The sequence below is a fragment of the Corythoichthys intestinalis genome, chromosome 12 (genome assembly GCF_030265065.1).
Source record: "Corythoichthys intestinalis isolate RoL2023-P3 chromosome 12, ASM3026506v1, whole genome shotgun sequence".
NCBI lineage: Eukaryota > Metazoa > Chordata > Actinopteri > Syngnathiformes > Syngnathidae > Corythoichthys > Corythoichthys intestinalis.
Genome location: NC_080406.1, coordinates 8,792,441 through 8,809,922, shown reverse-complemented (window position 1 = coordinate 8,809,922; position 17,482 = coordinate 8,792,441). Strand labels below are relative to the sequence as shown.

At 37.5% G+C, this 17,482-nt stretch overlaps 1 protein-coding gene across 1 annotated transcript; it reads left to right on the top strand.

Annotated features, from left to right (window-relative positions):
* The first annotated feature begins 470 nt into the window (after window positions 1-470).
* On the top strand, window positions 471-17,243 carry phf11 (PHD finger protein 11). The gene is made up of 6 exons (XM_057852216.1): window positions 471-536; window positions 612-658; window positions 734-800; window positions 6,240-6,374; window positions 7,346-7,417; window positions 16,843-17,243. Exons 1-6 carry the CDS (start codon window positions 524-526, stop codon window positions 16,917-16,919), a joined length of 411 nt encoding a protein of 136 aa, XP_057708199.1. The 5' UTR covers window positions 471-523; the 3' UTR covers window positions 16,920-17,243.
* The last annotated feature ends 239 nt before the right edge of the window (window positions 17,244-17,482 follow it).

Sequence of the window (17,482 nt, the reverse complement as noted above, 5' to 3'; positions counted from 1 at the left end):
CCTCATGAAAATATGAAAACCTATAAATGTTTGGGTGGTTTCAGTTCAAGCAGACACACTTTTCATCTGTGCGATTTTGACAAAGATCAGATCACATTTGATTGTGATTTTATGCAGAAATGTGACAAATTCCAAACGGTTGAGATACTTTTTCATACCACTGTAATTGCTGATATCAGCCGTTGTTGAAAATAAAACTGTATATCAGCCAACCTTCATAAGAAAGAAAGTTGTCATATTATTATATTGGCTATATATTGGCTGATATCGGCCAATCTTTAAAGACCATATATCTACCGGATGACTAAGTATCAGCTAAATGTTAGGTGATTACGTCCTATCTTGAAGATAAAAAAAAAACGGGTATCGGATCGATATATTGGCCGACCTTCGTACGGAAGATCATCACCCAAGCATTGACACCAGCAATTTGTTGAATAACGACTTAGGATATCGTGTTTATACCCTACAAATGACATGATGCAACATTTTCTCTTGCAGGGAAAATGCAACAAATTCGCCCATGTCCATCAAAGGTATACCTGACGCCGGGTGAAATGATAACATTAATTGCCACCGCCGACTTTACAAGTTGTTTAAATCTCCCGCAGAGCAAGAGATGACTGAAGTGAGCATTGCTGAAGTCTCCCTCCGCGCGGTCAGTCCCATACTCGGCTCACTAATCCACCCGTCGTGTAGTATTCAATAAATCCTAATGCAGATGTTCCCTCAGTATAACGAATCCAAGACTGTGCTCCCACCGCCCACCACAGCTGAGGTCACGCAGTGGAGAGACCAAGGTAGAGAAGTAATGACTTTGCACACTTTATGTTCTTCCGCAGGCTAAGATGCACCTTCGCAGCTAGCGCTAGCTAGTCAATTAAATAATTTCTTGATAGCAATTACTTTACAGTCAATTGAGTATACATTAGTCCAGTATCAAATGTTTTTTTTCTCCCAAGTTTTCAAAAAAAGTATTGGTACTAGGGGTGTAAAAGTACACAAAAATCTCGGTGTTTTTGAGGTCACGGTTCGGTTCATTTTCGGTACAGTAAGAAAACAAAATGCTAAATATAAATATGCTAGTTTATTACACACCTTTGTGCTTTCAACAATAGGAACATTAGCCTATACAAAGCTAGAATCCTGCTAAAAAAGTAGCGGGTATTTAAAGATAATCCAACAACAATTTGCCTTTCAGACCCCGCGTATTGGTCAGCTTTCTTTTTGAAAGAAGAAACAAAAAGTCCTGTGCTAAAGTGAAAAGCAATCCCAATGAAGATGATTTTAACACGTATTTTACAAATGAAATGCCTCAATGAATCTTTTTTCTTAGGGTTTTCAAAAGCTTTATTGGTGGATTTTCTCAAGTTAAAGCGCCACACAGAAATTCATAAATTTAATTGTGTAAGCAGCATCTGGGTATTATTCTTATTTAATTACAGGTGTTTTAGCTCATTTCAATTTATTTTATTTAAATGGATTATTATCTATGTTATCACGTGTTTATATTTTACAAATGCGATGTAGTATTCATTTAGGGCTGTCAAACGATTAAAATTTTGAATCGAGTTAATTACAGCTTAAAAATTAATCAATCGCAATTCAAACCATCTCTAAAATATGCCATAATTTTATGTAAATTATTGTTGGAATGGAAAGATAAGACACACGACGGATATATACATACAACATACTGTACATCAGTACTGTATTTGTTTATTGTAACAATAAATCCACAAATGGCATTATTAACATTCTTTCTGTTAAAGTGATCCACGGATAGAAAGACTTGTAGTTCTTAAACGATAAATGTTATAGTTAGAAGTTATAGTAATTTTATATTAAAACCCCTCTTCATGTTTTCGTTTTAATAAAATTTGTAAAATTTTCAATCAAAAGTAGAGTTAATATAATAATAATAATAAGAATAAAAGTAACTATAATAAAAATAGAGTGAAAAGTTTAACGTGTATTTTGCATAGCTATTTTGATATGGAATGCCAGTTCATTTTGCATTGTTGTTTAACTGTGTGTCAGAATAGGGCCTCATTACTATAGACTGAAGTGCTTTTCTTTTTGTGAACATTTTTTTTTTTTGAGAGAGAGATAGGAATATTTGTTGTGCTTTCACTAAACGATACTTATGTTTGTTGTGAAGGAGAAGCTTATGCCAATAAACGGCGCGGTCCAAAGAACGCCTGTGTCCACTCGCCTTTACTGTACAACATATACAGTGGGGAGAACAAGTATTTAATACACTGCCAATGGGAAAACCCATTGGCAGTGTATCAAATACTTGTTCTCCCCACTGTATCTGTACATATCTTACCCAAAATAAAACAAGAGACACATAATTGCCACTAAAAGAAAGAAACCTTACCGAAATATGTGTGGAGCACATATAGCAATTTGCATTGCATTGTGAATACAGCATAAACATCTCACAACTACTAATTCTCCCACATTTAGAAGACATAACATGAGTATAGAACGGCGCTGCCCCCAAGCGGCCGGTGGCATTCTCTTCACTCTTAATGTCCACATTGTAACGGCCTCATTGTAATGTTTGAGGCAATATGCCAGCGGGTCCTTCATTGCATGCGTTAATTGCGTCAAATATTTTAACATGAGTAATTTTAAAAAATTAATTACGCCCGTTAACGCGATAATTTTGACAGCCCTAATTCATTTATATTGTATATTTTATGTTGTATAACTTAAGTTCCTATGTGAATATTAGTTCCTTCTTGTTTTGTTGTGGTAGGAGGGTTTTGTATTATCGACGTGTTGGTTATTATTATAGCAGAGAAGACAGCAGTAAATCAACAAAGACAAGTCAACTGTGCCCGGATCTACCACTCAAGAGATCTGATGGACTCAAAAATAGGGTTACGATTGCATATTAGTTTGAAAATCAACTGGATCCACCGTATTTTTACACGGGTAACTTCCAGTCTTGTCGAGCCTAGCTACCGGTAGTAGTATTGACGCACGAGGGTCGCGTCTCACGTCAAATAATAAACTCTGCCATTCTTTTCGCGTGCGTCGTGTTGAGCCGCTTCTGGGACGCGGCTGCACTGCGACTGGTGTGCATTGGGTGATTGACTTTAAGCCCGCGTTTCGCTGCGTTCTCGCAGCGGCCACGTTGTCGCGCCGTTGACGTTTCTGTGTTATACTGTCCTATTGTGTTGGTTCTCGTTATAGTAGAGAAGATGGAGTAAATATAATCTACACAAAGAAACTGTAACCCGATCAACTCACAGCCTCGAAAAGTAAGGGTTACATTACGTCAGAAACTCGTTTGGTACGCCTCCGTTCCGAACTGAGCAACCACGTACCGAAACGGTTCAATAGAAACACATGTACCGTTACACCCTTGCGATGGGTGTACTCACTTTTGTGATATACTGTAAATCAGTAGTGCCTTAACTAGAGCTGAAACGAGTACTCGAGTAGCTCGAGTTTAAAAACTGATCCGAGTAATTTTATTCACCTCGAGTTATCGTTTATTTTGGCAGCTCTAAGCATCACGTTTTGCTCGGACTACTTTTAATGCGGGACAACGCGCTGTCACGTGCGGAGAGGAAGAAGGAAAAAAAAAAAAAACTTACTGCAGCCGACAGCCGCCACAAACAACGCCGACGTTGCTAAATACTAGCCCGCACGATGCTACGTTGGTACAGGTAGCGTATGATGCGTCTCATAGAGATCACATGTATGTTGAACTAGATGCGAAATGACAGACTCGGCCGCGTCTGGGCAGCGTTAGTAAACAGCCGCCATCTTAAAGCAGTAGAGCGCTAATAAAGAGCGCTAAGCGCTAATAAATAAGATTAACGTTACTGTCGCTATTAGCTCACGTAACGTTAGCCCTGGGCTAGGTTTCAATTAATTATGACCACTGTCGATGCGTGGCTAACGTGTCTTACATACACGGTTTAACATAACATAGCATTGTGGAGTGATGAGGGTGTAAAATAAAAACTTAATCATGCTAACTGTCAATTTTAGCTCGGTAGTCATTGCTGGATAAAACACCAAGTAGCACCGGTCCCTAATGTGCTCCAATACAGCCTGTATCATACCTTTATTTTGAACACTGCAAAAACTCAAAATCCTATCAGGACTTTCAGTTTAGACTAACTTAAAACTTAACTAGAACTTAAAAATGGCTTGACACAAAGAGAAATTCAATTGAAACACGTGGGAAAAAATCCTAACTTTTAAGTGATGTGTGTTATCAAGCGTAACGGCATTTTTAGGTAAGATATATATATATATTAGGCCTGAACGATATTGGAAAAAACTATTGTTGCGATTTTTTTGAGGTGTGCAATATATTGCGATATTATATTGCGATAGTAAAAAAAAAAAAAAAAAAAAAAAATTTAAAGAAATTTTCACTAGATGACTTGAATAGCTGTTTGGAAATACTTTGCATGACACACCGTGACCACAGTGTATTCATATAATACCGTTTCATTTGTGAATGATTAAGATTGCTGTATTACTATGAAGGGATCCAGGAAGCCATGTCTGCACAAAATAGATAATTTCTTGAACACAATATTTGACACTTCAACAGCAGCAAATACATTAAATGACAAATAAAAGAGCAGGTGCATTCGTCCCCTGAGTTTTTGACAAAATATAACAATAAATAACAACTTCGGTAAAATAACAACAAAGTTGTAAACATATTTGAACAAAAATATTAAATATGACAAATAAGAGTTGTTCACAAACTATAACAATAAATAAGAACCTCAGTAAAACAATAAAGTTGTCAACATATTTGAACTTAAATATTAAATCTGTCAAATAAAAGTGCAAGTGCATTAGTCCCCTGAGTTGTTTACACAAAATATAACAATATAGAACTGCAAAACTGCAACAAAGTTGTAAAAATATTTAAAAAATATTAAGTATCAAAACTTTATGTGCAGCTGTACTATAGTTATTTGAAAAATACGATTTACAGTTAATTTAAATATAAAAGAAACAGAAACTCAATTGAACTTGTAAATAATTGAACTGAATAACAGCAAATAACTGATGAATAACAGAACCATTTTAACTCCCAAATTTCCTGCCTTCCTGATAGCTGTCACATGAATAAAAAGAAGAAAAGACATTCCTGCAGCTGTGTTATGTATTTGTCTGCATATCGTCCACCTTCCTTGCTCAGCAATTCTCAACTGGGTCTCATAGGTTTTTGGCCAAGACTACTAGTTTATCCACCATTGCAGGCTTGAGACAAAAACGTTGGCACGTAACAATGTTCCCACCTGTACTAAAAAGCCTCTGATGGGAAGTTCGTAGCAGGAATGCATAGATACCTGCGTTTTAAATGGTCCCACATGTTCGACGGATTACTTCTTGTTGAGGCAACCACGGCGAGGCACTGTCAACAGGGCTGTTTTTTGTTCCTTACATTCTTGTCGATAGCCAAAATACTTCCAAAACTCCTTTTGGAGACAGTCTTCCCTATTCAACGTGCTGCTTGATTGCTTGCTTTCACTTTGAAAACGGCCCCTCCTCCCTCCGCTCTGCTGTTCGGCCCCTCCTCCCTCCACTCCGCTCTAGCAGGGGAGGGGGAGGAGCCGATGACTGCGAGCTGGAGAGAATGAGAGGCTGTGCACTCTCCTTCTCGCTCCTTGCTCAAAACAAACGTTTGTGGATTTAAAAAAATGAAATGAAAAAACTATCGCACGTCCTTGCGATGGGACTATTGCGCATGCGCACATCGCGATGGCGATGTTTAAACGATATATCGTTCAGGCCTAATATATATATATATATATATATATATATATATATATATATATATACACATTTTTTAATAAGATCTAAAAGTTTTTTGAGTGAAAGCAGGGAATTAGTCTTTTTTTTTTAAATTGTAGTTACATCTGAGATGCAATTGTTGGCTGTTTTCAACAATATACATCGAAAATAAAGACATTGATTGACTGAAAATGGTTCAAGATTAGATTAAATGTTTTGTTTTCTCATGTATATTTATAATTGCTCTTCACCTAAAAATATATTTGTTTTATCCGATTACTCGATTAATCGATAGAATTTTCAGTCGATTACTCGATTACTAAAATATTCGATAGCTGCAGCCCTAGCCTTAACTTTGAGGTATCTGACCTTGATACTAGAATTGTAAAAAGTACTGCAAAGTGCCACTGACAATTTCAATCATTTTCATTCTGATGTGTGCAATTTAACAGAGTGCGGCTTTAACGCCGCCGTCTTCTGGAGACAATGCAACACGGCAGGATGCACGGAAGCCATCTTCAATGATTTCCTAAATTACATGAAGGACATGTCCGAGAGGATCCAGCATCAAACGGCCAGCAAGGAAGGTTAAACACCGGTTCGCCTCATGGAAATTCCTTCCTACACTGTGAAACGTCCTACCAATGCCTAGTGCACTCACGCATTCGGTTAAAAGTGGCGAATCTTAATGCAACGAACAATTAATCGATTAACTCAAGTATTTTGATTAAAAAAAAAAAAAAAAGCATCGAATCAAATTTAACTGCTTCGAGTATTTAATTACAGTGGCGTTATAATGGTTTGTTTTGAAAATGTTTGTGTTGAGTTTTAGGTGAATACACTGTCCTCTAATGGTGACAGAGAATATGCCATAACTTGAGTAACATGGCTGAATCCTACTGCTCCCTATTAAGACCAACATAATGTTTTTTATCCTTCCATAATTTAGTTTATGGGTATATTTATCCATGTTTTGTTGGAATATGTGTTTGAACAATTTGTTAAGAGCATTGTGAAAAAAATGTTAACATTTTATAGCATTTAAGCTAGTGGGCCTTTGCTATGCAAGTTGTCCAAATGTCTTTAGTTGTACCTTTTTTTAAAAAAAAAAAAAAAGTTTGAGGCTAAGCTCAGATATTGTCATTTATTTTTAAACGAACGCGCAATTCTGCATAGTTTGAAGAAACACTCAGGAATTTTGTATTTACATTTAATGCTCTTTTGAAAGTGCAATCTCCTAAAATGTATTCTTAATCCAATTACTTGATTATTCGAACTAGCAAATTGATAGATTAATCGACTACTTAAATAATCGATAGCTACAGCCCTACACATTAGTCACGTAGTGTATTTAAACCACCCTTATTTGATCTTACTACACTAAAGTATTTTCTTAAGGCATTTTTTAATTATTTTCTTCTGTATGCATCTAAACAAAACAAGCTGAAAGTGCCTGGTAGTACTTCAGGTGTCAAATTATTCTTTGGTAGGACGTTTCACAGGGGTAGAACATTTTGTCAGAACACCGGACGTAAAGTGATGACGCCTGTCTTTGCAGATTATGACGTGGCGCTCAAGGTTATGATGGCTTCTGGGAAAATAACGCAGATGCTCAGCAAACAGCAAAAAGGTGATGCCTCACTCAAATTGATGCTTAAGTTTTTAAATACAATACCTCTGAAGTTGATCCCTTTAATGCAAGGTTTTGATAGTTTCCAGGATAGGTGGATATTGGACTATTTCTTCAATAAAACACGCAACAACTGTGTCTGCCTCATTTGCAAAGAGACAGTCGCTGTTTTCAAAGAGTTCGATGTGACGCGATAATGATATTACCGAACAAGACACGCTGACATGTACGACAGCATTACAGGGAAGATACGCAGCGAGAAATTATAGCAACTTGAAGCTTGTTTAATTTCACAGCAGCAGTATTTCGCAAGAGCCCGAGTGTCGAAAGAGAACGCCACAAAGACGAGACTGTTGAAATTATGAATTTAAAAAAATAATAAAGCAAATGTGACACACAGAAGGGCTTGCTAAAATTTGTTTAAATATATTGTTCTATGTAAATCAGCCAAGGTAGCCCCCCGCATTTTTACCACACCAAATCTGGCCCCCTTTGTAAAAGGTTTGGACACACCTGTTTAACTGATGATCCGTAGACGAGGCCAGCTTTTCACTTGGTACCAGCTAAATATTATTCAAAATGTAATGATGGTGGAAGAAATAAGCATCTTGAACTTGAAACAGTATGTTGTCAGCAATTAGCCTCGCAATGATCTTAATTGTGGTTGTCAGCCCAAAACCCTCTATATATATTAAATGCATTTTACCAGATATAAAATGACTACTACATAATCCGTGGTAATCGTTTGGAGCCCAGTTTTCTCGTCGAATTGCAGCAGTCCATCTCAATACGGTAGAACTTCAAGTCTCTTCGTCTATCTTCTTTGTTATTGCAACCAACCGCCACACACGCCTTCACCATTTTGATTATTAATGTTAACGAGCAGAAAAACACGCCATAATAGGAGGAATTAACGTAGCGGTAATGCGTCAACACGACGAGTTGACGGACAATATGGCGCGGAGGCGTGGTTGTGACGTCATGTGAGTAGGGTCTATAGTCCAGTGCGGCTTATTTGTCTGTTTATTTCGATTAATAGGTAACCCTATTTGACAGCACCGTCATAAGACTATCATAATTATGTCATGACACTATCATGGGCATTACTGAATGCTTATGGCAGATGTCATTAAGTGTCATCCGGCAAATTATGTCACTAACTCCATTTATGTGCAGCTCTTTTACATCCATTCAAAAGTGAGATAATATGCCGGATAACACTTAATGACATCTGTTATAAGCATTCATTAATGCTCATGACAGTGCCATGTCATAATTGTCATTGTCTAATGACAGTCTTATGGCATCACAGTCAAACAAAGTGTTACCAAGTACCATAACTAGCAATTAATGAAAAAACTGGAACAGTAACTGAAGAAATAATTGGCACAGAACATAAATTTTGATTGTTATTTACATCTGTAGCGCTGCAATGCATGCTAGGAGGCATGTTGGGCAAAGACAGTGTTGGCAGCAGAGGTTGACCGTCTCCCCCAAGGGAGCAGGGATGGCCAAATGAAGCTTCTTGAAGCAATGAATCATGGCTGTTCATTTGGTCTTATGACAGTCGTATGATGCCGCTGTCAAATAACGTGTTACTGGTTAATATCTTTTGGTGTAAATATCCCATAATAAAGTGAGAGCCGCTGCGTCTTATAGTCCAGTGCGGCTTATCTATGAACAAATGCCGTTTTCGTGCCAAATTTGCTGGGTGGCGGCTTATAGTCAGGTGAGTCCTATAGTGAGAAAATTACAGTAATCATAATTTATTAACATATATCTTGTTAATATTTTGGCATAAAATGAAAAATCTTAAATTATACCTGATGTTTTTTTTAGGGCTGTCAAACGATTAAAAATTTTAATCGAGTTAATTACAGCTTAAAAATTAATTAATCGTAATTAATCGCAATTAATCGCAATTCAAACCATCTATATAATATGCCATATTTTTCTGTAAATTATTGTTGGAATGGAAAGATAAAACGCAAGATGGATATATATATTCAACATGCGGTACATAAGGACTGTGTTTGTTTATTATAACAATAAATCAACAAGATGGCATTAACATTATTAACATTCTGTTAAAGTGATCCATGGATAGAAAAACTTGTAGTTCTTTATGAAAAATGTTAGTACAAGTTATAGAAATGTTATATTAAAACCCCTCTTAATGTTTTCGTTTTAATAAAATTTGTAGAACTTTCAATCAAAAAATAAACTAAAATTATTGCCATTGTTGATGGCAATAATTACTTACACTATAAAATCAGTCGTACCCAAGCGCCAGCAGAGGGCAGCAAAACTCCACAAAACACAATTAACAAGTGGGCCTTTCGCTCTACTGTCATTTAAATCTGTCAGAGCTGGGCAAGTGCGTTAATTGCGTCAAATATTTTAACGTGATTAATTAAAAAAATTAATTAACGCCTGTTAACGCGATAATTTTGACAGCCCTAGTGTTTTTTGTTAACTTTAGTGTTTTTCCTGATATGAATTAGCTTAATATTAATCTGACATGACACTATTTTTCTCCTAATATTCCAAATTCTCTGGTAATATTACCATTTATTGTAACAAAATTAGGATTTCTGGAAAAAAAAATTATCAGAATTATTCCTACAAATCTTAAAATGACAGCCTTAGTCTCTTAATAGTTTTTGTCTGTGAAAAAATCCAGTTAAAAGTTTTGTCAAATTAAAACATTTTCTCGATGTATGTTTTTGTAAAATCACTACTTTGTCATGCATTTTCACTATTTCTTCTTTTTGTGATCTTACCTGTTCTTCCTAGGAATGTCTTGTAAAGTTCCCTCATTTTGAACACAAGTATTTCTCATCGTAACTTAATTCTAATAGGTTTACATATTTAATTTGCAGTCATGACTAGGGATGGGAATTTCGACTAATTTCCCTGCCAACTCTTCTCCAATTTTATTTGCGACTAGTCGTATGTCTGAAAGGGGCTCAAGATGCTGCGTAATTGACTTCACTATCAGCTGACGAGACAGTTCTTACGGACATTGTGCCATGGCTTCCCGTAGGGGGCAGAGCGTCGTGGCGGCTGTCACTGTGATGAACATACACTGCGTTCTAATGCAAAGTTTAGGTGGAAACAGGACGAAAGTTATTCTGCATCCAAGCAGGAAAGATTTTCTCGAGTGATTTGTTCAAGGATTCAAAGTAATTATAATATAAAATAGCCCCACGCATGCACTTTGAAACGTTGTGAATAGGGTTGTTCCGATCATTTTTTTTTTTTTTTTGCTCCTGGTCCGATCCCGATCGTTTTAGTTTGAGTATCTGCCGATCCTGATATTTCCCGATTCGATTGCTTTTTTTGCTCCCGATTCAATTCCAATCATTCCCAATCATTTTTCCCCATCATATACATTTTGGCAATGCATTAAGAAAAAAATGAATAAAACTCGGACGAATATATACATTCAACATACAGTACATAAGTACTGTATTTGTTTATTATGACAATAAATCCTCAAGATGGCATTTACATTATTCACATTCTTTCTGTGAGAGGGATCCACGGATAGAAAGACTTGTGACTTTGTATATTGTGACTAAATATTGCCATCTAGTGTATTTGTTGAGCTTTCAGTAAATGATACTGCAGCCATTCAACCCAAATGCATGATGGGAAGTGGAACCATGACTGTGCGTAGTGGTACGAATTGATATATCTTCTCTGTGTTGGGAAATAACATGAGGTGTGAGAAAAAGATAAATTGCTACCTTGCTTCCCCACATTGCTTCCCATGATATTTCTAATCGTAGGGAGAGGGATTGTAAGGCTTTAGCCAATTAAAAAAAGGCTCCAAAGGCTGCCAAAATTCACTCTACTCATTTTACGCTGCCTTTTATCTCTCTAAATGGGTAAAACGGCGCCATTACAGATTGAGCGCGGCAATGCGCGAGTGGGTCGTGCAACGCATGCATTAATTGCGTTAAATATTTAACGTGATAAATTTTTTAAAAATTAATTACCGCCGTTATCGGGATAAATTTGATAACCCTACCTTAAACCTAAACTAAAGACTCTGGATGAGTGTAACATTATGTCTGTAACGTTAAATACAATTAGAAAACGATTTAATTTAAAAAAAAAAAAATATATATATATATATATATATATACAGTGCCTTGCAAAAGTATTCGGCCCCCTTGAATCTTGCAACCTTTCGCCACATTTCAGGCTTCAAACATAAAGATATGAAATTTAAATTTTTTGTCAAGAATCAACAACAAGTGGGACACAATCGTGAAGTGGAACAACATTTATTGGATAATTTAAACTTTTTTAACAAATAAAAAACTGAAAAGTGGGGCGTGCAATATTATTCGGCCCCTTTACTTTCAGTGCAGCAAACTCACTCCAGAAGTTCAGTGAGGATCTCTGAATGATCCAATGTTGTCCTAAATGACCGATGATGATAAATAGAATCCACCTCTGTGTAATCAAGTCTCCGTATAAATGCACCTGCTCTGTGATAGTCTCGGGGTTCTGTTTAAAGTGCAGAGAGCATTATGAAAACCAAGGAACACACCAGGCAGGTCCGAGATACTGTTGTGGAGAAGTTTAAAGCCGGATTTGGATACAAAAAGATTTCCCAAGCTTTAAACATCTCAAGGAGCACTGTGTAAGCCATCATATTGAAATGGAAGGAGCATCAGACCACTGCAAATCTACCAAGACCCGGCCGTCCTTCCAAACTTTCTTCTCAAACAAGGAGAAAACTGATCAGAGATGCAGCCAAGAGGCCCATGATCACTCTGGATGAACTGCAGAGATCTACAGCTGAGGTGGGAGAGTCTGTCAATAGGACAACAATCACTCGTACACTGCACATATCTGGCCTTTATGGAAGAGTGGCAAGAAGAAAGCCATTTCTCAAAGATATCCATAAAAGGTCTCGTTTAAAGTTTGCCACAAGCCACCTGGGAGACACACCAAACATGTGGAAGAAGGTGCTCTGGTCAGATGAAACCAAAATGTAACTTTTTGGCCACAATGCAAAACGATATGTTTGGCGTAAAAGCAACACAGCTCATCACCCTGAACACACCATCCCCACTGTCAAACATGGTGGTGGCAGCATCATGGTTTGGGCCTGCTTTTCTTCAGCAGGGACAGGGAAGATGGTTAAAATTGACGGGAAGATGGATGCAGCCAAATACAGGAACATTCTGGAAGAAAACCTGTTGGTATCTGCACAAGACCTGAGACTGGGACGGAGATTTATCTTCCAACAGGACAATGATCCAAAACATAAAGCCAAATCTACAATGGAATGGTTCAAAAATAAACGTATCCAGGTGTTAGAATGGCCAAGTCAAAGTCCAGACCTGAATCCAATCGAGAATCTGTGGAAAGAGCTGAAGACTGCTGTTCACAAACACTCTCCATCCAACCTCACTGAGCTCGAGCTGTTTTGCAAGGAAGAATTGGCAAGAATGTCAGTCTCTCGATGTGCAAAACTGATAGAAACATACCCCAAGCGACTTGCAGCTGTAATTGGAGCAAAAGGTGGCGCTACAAAGTATTAACGCAAGGGGGCCGAATAATATTGCACGCCCCACTTTTCAGTTTTTTATTTGTTAAAAAAGTTGAAATTATCCAATAAATTTTGTTCCACTTCACGATTGTGTCCCATTTGTTGTTGATTCTTGACAAAAAATTAAAATGTTATATCTTTGTTTGAAGCCTGAAATGTGGCGAAAGGTTGCAAGGTTCAAGGGGGCCGAATACTTTTGCAAGGCACTGTATATATATATGTGTATATATATGTGTATGTGTGTATATATATATATATATATATGGCCTTGTATAAAGGCATGGCCGAATATTTTTTTGCCGATTCCGATACTTTGAAAATGACGTGATCGGACCCGATCGATCGACATCTCTAGTTGTGAATACAATGAAATGAATGGAAAAAATTATGCGTAAGTTTAGCTTGAATTATTAAGGTAAAATGAATAAAAACTGCACATTTTTTTTGCTTTTCACCAAGAATCTAGACTGTTTTATGTTCATATGGTTAGAAATTTTGGGATTTACGCATTAATTTACAAGAATTTTCCATTTGAAAAGCTCTTTGTTTTGTGATGGCCGCCATGTTGGATTTTGTATCCCTATACAATCGCGCAACTTAACATTAATATAATCAGGTATCATTGGGGCAACTGCCTGTTTTTGGGCAAAAAAATAGTACTTTCGACATTTCTGCATCGGTTAAAAAAAATTCTTGCTTTTTTCAGTGTTTTATGCAACATTTCAATCTAAAAATGACGAGGGCCAGATAGCCGGCTAGACGTGCTGCGGCAATAGTGACATCGGAATTCAGACCTAAATAGGTTGTGATTATATATAGAAGAATCCAAAATTTGCTTTGTTGAGTAAAATTAGGATGACTCTGGATGCTTTCCTCAAGTATTAAGTTTCTAATGTGAAAATTGAGTGATTTATGGCTGTTGAAAAAAAAAAAAAGAATTAAGTCACTATTTCGGGCAAAAACGTATATGATATGTTAAATATTGTTATTGATCCTGAAAATATAGGTGACTATCTCTGCATTTGGTGATTTTTGTGCATCTAACGTAAAATCTGAGAATTTTATAGCCATTTTAAATTTTGTTTCATTCATACATTCATTTTTCAAGCTGCTTATCCTTACAAGGGTCGCGGAGGTGCTAGAGCCTATCCTAGCTAACTACGGCAGGGTACACCCTGTTTTGTTATACTTACACTAAAAAAAAATTATTAATTTGGATTTTTTTAGGAAACAACTTTTTGAGTATTTGAAAATAGGCCCCAAACGGAACGGCTCCACGCCCCATCAGCTGATAGTGAATTTTATAGCTGCGTTTAACCGACGAGTAAAATACGAAACATTTAAGTAGGCAGTGAAACAATTAAACAACTAGCTCAATTGTTGGATTATAAGCCGCTACTTTTTCCCTTCATTATGAATCCTGCAGTTACCGAATGCTTATGGCAGATGTCATTAAGTGTCATCCTGCAAATTACGTCACTAACTCCATTTACGTCTGTCTTAGATCTTTTACATCCATTAAAAACTTAATAATTACTTAATAATTTGCCGGATAACACTAAATGACACCTGTTATTAGCATTCATTAATGCTCATGACCAATGTTCCCTCTAATTTTTCATGTGTCTGAGCAAACACACAATCTCCCTGAGCACACTGCGGCCCACGATGAGCAACATCAGATGTGCACTGTATTTTTTGGACTATAAGTTGCACCAGCCAAAAAAATGTGCAATGAAAAGGTAAAAACATATATGTCGCACCAGTGTATAAGTTGCATTTTGGGGGGAAATTTATTTGGTATAATCCACCACCAAGAACAGACATGTCATTTTGAAAGGCAATTTAGAATAATAATACAATAGAGAACAATAGGCTGAATAAGTGTACGGTATGATAACATTAGATGACTCATAAACAACGAACTGAGAACATGCCTGGTATGTCAATGTAACATAGCTATTTAGAGTTATTCAGATAACTATAGCATGAAGCACATGCTAACTAGCAACAATGATATAATAATGTGTGAATAAGTTCACATATACAGCCAATGGGAAAACCCATTGGCAGTGTATCAAATACTTGTTCTCCCCACTGTAAGTCGCTCCAGAAAATAAGACGCACCCTCTGCCAAACTAAGAAAAAAACTGCGATTTATAGTCCGAAAAATAAGGTACATAGCGGCCACACACCAGTATCACGCCTTTTCACACCTATTAGCATTTCTACTGCCCGTAAATTATTTAGTAGTCAGAGCATTTAATGATTAATATCCATAATTAAAATATCTTAATAAATGTCACTAGAATACACACCAATCTGACTTAAATTGTACCTTATTTTTCACATCTTTATAGGACTTGCATTTGGTGTACTGATATGTCAGTGCTCTCATCTACTCTCAGTGTATGCCAGGGTGCATTTTTAACACTGCACATAGTCTCGTTCTCCACTCTATCATTGATTGAGTTTACAAATTCAAAGGCATAGTTTTTACTTCGCCAACTTTCTTGGTATACTCACATACTTTGCCATGTGATTGCGGATTTGTTGAACTAACACCATTGACGCATTCATTTCGATGGCAAGTAAAATATTGTCAATGAGAACTTCAACTTGCTCTGGGTCAGATTTTGTTTTGTGGGACAGCTCGTTTCTCTTCTGTCAGTCTTTTGCATTCTCCCGCTATAATGTACCAATCCCCTGTCGCATCTTGAGTCTTTGTAATTTTCAACAGCTTTCAAATGACTTTTCTGCTGAATATGACGCTTGAGGTAGTCCCACTTCCATTCAGTCCACATTTTTCCCTCTGAAAACTCACTTGGTACTTTGGCTTCAGTTTCACCGCTTGTTCGTCTATTTGCACATGCTCCGACAGCCACTCCTTCTGATATGAACCGCATTTCTTTTTTTCTTTGGCTTGGTGAGTGGATGTGTCGCTGCCCGTTCGGTTCGCCATGATAAGGGGTTGGCCTTTACGTCTCTCAACTCCGCGCACTCACGCACTGTTGACAGCTTGCTAACCTACACCTCGCGTGTAGGCTGGGCAATACGCGAGCAATGTCAATGCTATGATTGGCTGCGTAGCGGAAGTGAACCTTATCGTATCATTTGCTGGACACCTGTCACTCACCGATTTACAACATACGTTTCTGTTGATTTTTTTTGTGCGCAGCATTGAATTTCTTGTGCGCAGAGTAGGTGCCAGCAGTGCGCGATTGCGCACGCGCGCAGCTTAGAGGGAACATTGCTCGTGACTGTGTCCTGTCATAATTGTGATTGTCTAATGAGTCTTATGGCGCCACTGTCAAATAGTGTTGCCAAATACAATAACTGTCAGTTAATGAAACAACTAGAACAGTAACTGAAGGAATAATTAGCACAGAACATGAATTTTGATTGTTATTTACATCTGTAGTGCTACAATGGATGCCAGGAGGCATGTTGGACGACAACAGTGTTGACAGCAGGTGGCGGCAGAGGTTGAATGTCTCCCCAAGGGAGCAGTGATGGCTAAATGAAGCTTTGCAGCCAATTGGTTCAAAGCTTCATGGTGGTTCATTTGGTTTTATGACAGTTGTATGATGCCACTGTCAAATAAAGTGTTACCGTTTAATATCTTTTGGTGTAGGGTTAGGGTTATTGTCCAGTGTGGCTTATCTATTAACAAATGCCGTTTTTGTGCCAAATTTGATGCGGTGGGCGGCTTATAGTCAGTTGCGCTCGATAGTGCCAAAATGACTGTAGTCGCCCACATCCCTAGTCATGACTTTGTATTTTCATACCTATATTTTGACTTTATAGAATGGACACTTTTGTCATTAACCTTTTAACTTTGTGGTTTTGCTAGAGTTGGAGAAGAAACAAATGGCTGTGCAGAAATCGATGGCGGCGATGCAAGATGTCGTGTCTTTGCTGAGGAGATGAGTTCACCACCTTCCCGTCTGGGTTATTTATTGTTTCTTCTCTCATTTCCAAGTACTGTACGTGAACTCGCCACAAAACAAGACTTGTTCTAAAGGAAAACTGGTATAAAACTTCGTAAGTGGTCTGCCAAATAAAATGTTTGTAAGTTGGGGGGGACCCCCCAGTGGTCACGGGAATAACTGAAATGAAATCAATTCATGCAAGCGGGGCGCTGAGCCTCTAGGTGACGTGGTTAGACGACGAGAGCGTCAAACAGAAAGGTATGATAAGCGAAGACTTGATATAGAATTTAAATATTAAAATAAACCCCCAATTGTACCACGATCATCTTAAAGAGCCTGTGAATACTTATCCACTACGAACCCACATGCAGAATTTCACCCCATGGGGGGAGGCTGTATATTCATCGCACCCGGGCCTTGTTTACATTTGTTCCGCAACTGCATGCAGGTCATTTTTTCCCCCCTGAATGTTTCATTTTTGAAAAAACATTTGGTTGAACGACAATTTCAAAGCAATAGTATTTTTATAGGTCAATGTTCATTGGAGTTTCATGATTACTT